Source organism: Plasmodium fragile (assembly GCF_000956335.1).
Source record: "Plasmodium fragile strain nilgiri unplaced genomic scaffold supercont1.11, whole genome shotgun sequence".
Lineage (NCBI taxonomy): Eukaryota > Apicomplexa > Aconoidasida > Haemosporida > Plasmodiidae > Plasmodium > Plasmodium fragile.
This window is the reverse complement of record NW_012192591.1, coordinates 111,967-116,637: the sequence shown is the minus strand read 5'-3', so window position 1 is coordinate 116,637 and position 4,671 is coordinate 111,967. Positions and strand designations below refer to the sequence as shown.

Genomic DNA, 4,671 nt, shown 5'->3' with positions numbered 1-4,671 from the left:
AAAAAAAAAAAAAAAAAAAAAAAAAAAAAAAAAAAAGCTAGCTGTGAAACTTTTCAGCACCATTTATGAATTCTTCATCCCATGGGGCGATGACGATGGATAATAATTTTGGTACTGGTACTGTGGATACACAGGCATGGGAACTGTCTGTGTGCTCGGATATTTCGGGGTATTCACAACAACATATTCTGGGGGATACGGAGGGATGTTAATGTTTGGATTTGGCACCGTGGAATTATTCATCATGTTCAGTGGATTGCTGCTGTTAACGCCGTAGTTGACGGTTGGGGGTATATATGGCGTTAAGGGCATGTTCATGTGTGAATCTTGCGCATGCAAATTTGGCAACTGCGGAGTCTGCACATGCACGTTTGGTACTTGTGGAGATTGTACATGCAAATTTGTACCATGCGGATTTCCCGCTGTAAACAAATTCATGTTTTTATTTGGAGAATAATTACTATCCATACTGGATACAGGGATGTTATAATAGTATGCACCAGTTCCACTGGGAGGAATTGAATAATTCGCGTAGTGCCCTCTGACATAGGGGGTATAATATGGAGGGTGGTTATCTACAAATGGTCCATTAACTGTTGGGTGGACAACAGGTATCACAGGGACATTTACCAGAATGCCTGACACGTTCGGCTGTACTGGTATGTTTCTTGGGAAATGATTTCCCTCCTTGTATATGTGCACAGGTGCATGCGCTGGAGGTCCTCCGAAAACGTTTTTGTAGCTATACTGCTTGTTGTTTCTGAAATGGATGGGGCTCTTTACGCAGTTCTCCATTTTGGAGTTCTTCAAGGTGTTGTTCATAAGGGAGTCGAAGTTTTTCTTCGGCGCAAATGTTCGCTGAGGGGAAGGGGGGGCGTTATGCGGAAGCAAAATAGACACATAGGTATAGGTATTAACATGGACACGCACGTACAAATTATGTCTATACTGCGAGAGTGCACTTGTTCGCTGCATCGTTGTTTCACATGCACAGGGGTACAAAAAAAAAAAAACATTAGAAGTGCTTTCTACGGGCACGCTGTGTCATATTGCAGTACAGTCGGAAAGGGGTGGAACTCCTTCTGGTACTTCTTATATGATGGGTACTTGTGGTGGTGGTTGACATTGTTATGAAACTTGTTCACCAGCATGTCCAAATTTTGCTGCAAGTAAAAGGGGGAGAGTGACATATAAACGAGGTGAAAAAAGAATATATATATATATATGTCCAAATTAGCCAATACTACAATGGCGCCATGTATTTGGTAAACACGGCACGGATCCGAGTAGCCCCATGAGGTTCAATTAACAGATTTCAAATTGACCCCCCAAATGGATTCAACAATTGGAGGAGGATTCATTTCATGCACACATGTGCTAAAGGGCCATTGTCTTACATATACAGGTCTCGTTCCGACATTTTTTCGCATATACACATCTGACGTAGGGTACATCTGTGTTGGCGTGTTGGGTAGTTGGGCGACCATGGGGCGGTACTCTGCGTTGGGTGATGATACAAAAGAGGGGCAAAAAAAAAAAGTGATTTAGAAATACTCAACTGGGGGAGGTACGCACCCTATATCTGTCTGCTTATACGCACAAGAAAACTACTGCCCGCAAATGTATTTCCCTCTTTACGCGGACATTTGCGTAGTCGCTGTTGTTATGTATACTCTCTTCAGTCGTACCCAAGTTGTGGCCCATCATACCATGCTTCATATTAAATTGCTTAGCATAATTAAAATCATGTAGATCATTCATATTGCTAACGCTGTTCAGGTTACTCATGTTGCTCAAGCTACTCTGGTTGTTAAAATTGTTCAGGTTACTACAGTTGTTAAAGTTTAAAACATAGGCATCGTATGGGCGCAGGCTCGAGTTGCTCAAATTTACAGTGTTGTCCTGTACTCTCGCGTTTTCGTTTTGGGGAGCTATATTCTCATCTGCGTATAAAGGGCAAGGGGGGAAACAAAAAGAGACACAATTAGGATGGCATTATTACGCACGTATCACTTAGTCGGCTCTACGGTGTGCAAAATATTCTACCTGTCTCGTCGACGTTGTCATTGTTTATGTTATCTGCAAGGGGGCGGTAAAAAAAAAAAAAAAGATGTATAATTAGTATAACACGTGTGTATATATGGAGACCACCGTAGCGCTTCTAATGGGACGCTTCACCATTCGGCTAACGGCTATTGCCACTGCCACTACCACGATAGAATCCCCCGCGGAGACCTCACCTGTAATGTTTGACTCAGTTGTCTGCAGCTCTGATGGCGGGTTGTCCATCTCCAGCTGGTCCAGGTTTCCTTCGTTCTTCGATTCCTGCGTGTGTGTACTCATTTTGCTAAAAATTGCGAAAAAAAAAGAAAACATTTACTCATGTGATATTTGTCTGCTGTAACCCAGTGGATACAAATGCAGGAAGGCAAATCTTTCATAAATATGTCTTCCACCAAGATACCAAACGGGGTGTAAATGCATATATGTACATATCAGCATTTGTATGCATAATTTTTTAATGTGTTCAATTTTAAAAAATCGCTTTTTTTTTTTTTTATTATTACTTGGCTAATTTTTCATTAAACTCCTTTGCTGCTGTTATAAATTCTTGTTTCTCCGTTGATTTGTCCTTTTTGTTGACAATTTTATTATTTGCTTTATTCTTGAACATGATCCATTCCGTTCGGGTTTTTTCATCAAGTCTTGGCAAAGCTGGTTCCAAATTTAGGGCATTGATTCCCTGTAGGGGAGGGAGGATTAACAGGTAGGTGCACTGTTAGATACCTTCATATAGTACAGTCAGGGGAACGTCAGGGGGGATGCATTCGTTTGGGTATGTACTCAGGTGGCTAGTTGCCACAAAAAGGGGAAAGGTATCATGTACACATAATTGTACATACAGCAAAGGCGCTATAAACAAAACGAGCAACTGATGTGCACAATTTGAACTCATCTTTTTTGCCTCTGAACACTTACAATACACTCTGAGCTTTTTCCTTCTTCCTTCTTTGATGAATCATTATTTTTCTCGCTGCTTTCAACGTCTTCCCCACTTGCCGATACAGTGAAATTTATTTTTTTCTGCTTGTTGGCTTCAAATAAAAAAGGGAAAGAGGGAAATGTTGCGTTTGTTGTTGGACAGGGGAGACAAAAAATGGCCAAAAGGAGGAAAAATAAATGGTAGACGATATGAACAGGTGATCAACAATAATATGTAAATGGCGGCGCCAGCTGGAGCAGACGCTAACAATGAGAGTATGACGGAGGTGTATGGCGAATTCACTCACTTGGATATTTTTTCTCGTTGTCCATTTTGACTGATCGGATTTTCTCCTTCAAGTCCCTGAGGGCGAACTGGTTAAACCTACTATGTGGTTGGCTGCTTTTTCCTTCCTCCCTTTTGCCTTTGAAAAAATTTCCGAACTTATCTTTATTTTGTCTAACGGCTCCAAATAAATCTTCTTCGTCCAATTCTTTATTGTCCCTTTCTGCATCCTCGGGGTCGAGGTGCATTCCTCTGTTTTCTAACTCCTTGGCAATTTTATCTGCGTGCATTTTTACATGCTGTGGAATTTTGTTCATGTCTAAATTTGTGGTGTACAATTCTTCTTTATAGGTTGTTGTGACCCCATACAACGTCCTGTTGTGTTCGAATTGATCCCATGGTTCCTTCATGTTATCATCTAACGTTAATTTATTTTCATCGTAAAATGGACCTTCACATACCCACCTCTTCAACTCTCTATTGGCACTATTAAAATTATATTTTTTTTTTTTTTCCGAAATATCTGTATCAATTTGAAATCGCCCTTTTATATGTTGTACCCCATCTGGGTCTTTCAATTCTAGGTTCATATTTTTCCCAACAATAATGTTATACATATTTTCCGGAATGATCATTGCTTTGTTTATTGGGCCGCTAACTCTCTCCTTCTTAGGCTGAACCCTAGCATAATTTAAGGAAATATCACCTTGTTTTTGTTCTCCTTTATTTGCATAATTATATGCGTGAAATAATCCTTTAACTTCGTTTCCATCCTTCATATATACGTTTACCTCGTTCCCTACGAGGCAACACATCACGTAGGCCAGCCTCTCTTGGTTGACGCTCCTGTGCGCGTCTGACGATTTGCCCTGTCCTGCTTTCTTCATTGTGTGCTTACTCTCGCAGGGCAAGCGGCGTGGGGGGTAAATTCATTCTTTCGCTGGAGGGCGACGGAACAGGTCGATAAGCGGTTCGTTTAGCGGTTCGTATGGCGGTCTTCCGGTAGGTCTCCCAGCCGGCCTTCTAGTCAGTGCGCAAAACGGATAAGTCGGTACTTCATTCGGTGTGCTCGCGGGTCAGGTGTCCCTCGACAGTGCCGGTTCCCCAGCTTATTCGACAGTTGTTTTAATTTTGTATTTTTTTCGGAAAGGAGGGGTGCTGCTTTCCTCCCGGTTGGCTCACGCGGCGGCGCCCTCAGAGCAGGGGCAGTGGTGCATATGTAGGTCTGTGTGGGGATCCCACATACGGGCACATATTATGTGTATAAACAAACACAAGGGTATACTCATGTATTCCTGCACTCTTTTTTGCCACTTGACTCTCGTCCTCTCCAACGAATCCACGCTACTACAAACAAATCTCACGAATGCTTCTCCACCTGGATGCAATAATACATTTTAATT

General features: G+C 41.9%; 1 protein-coding gene across 1 annotated transcript; it reads right to left on the bottom strand.

The window, feature by feature from the left end:
* Positions 1 to 63: 63 nt before the first annotated feature.
* Positions 64 to 4,155, bottom strand: AK88_01286 (uncharacterized protein; the record flags this gene model as incomplete). The annotated part of the gene is made up of 9 exons (XM_012478922.1): positions 64 to 858; positions 1,059 to 1,163; positions 1,398 to 1,498; positions 1,689 to 1,943; positions 2,047 to 2,079; positions 2,241 to 2,347; positions 2,568 to 2,743; positions 2,980 to 3,095; positions 3,291 to 4,155. The coding sequence occupies 9 exons, from the start codon at positions 4,153 to 4,155 to the stop codon at positions 64 to 66; spliced, it is 2,553 nt and encodes an 850-aa protein (XP_012334345.1).
* Between the last annotated feature and the right edge of the window lie 516 nt (positions 4,156 to 4,671).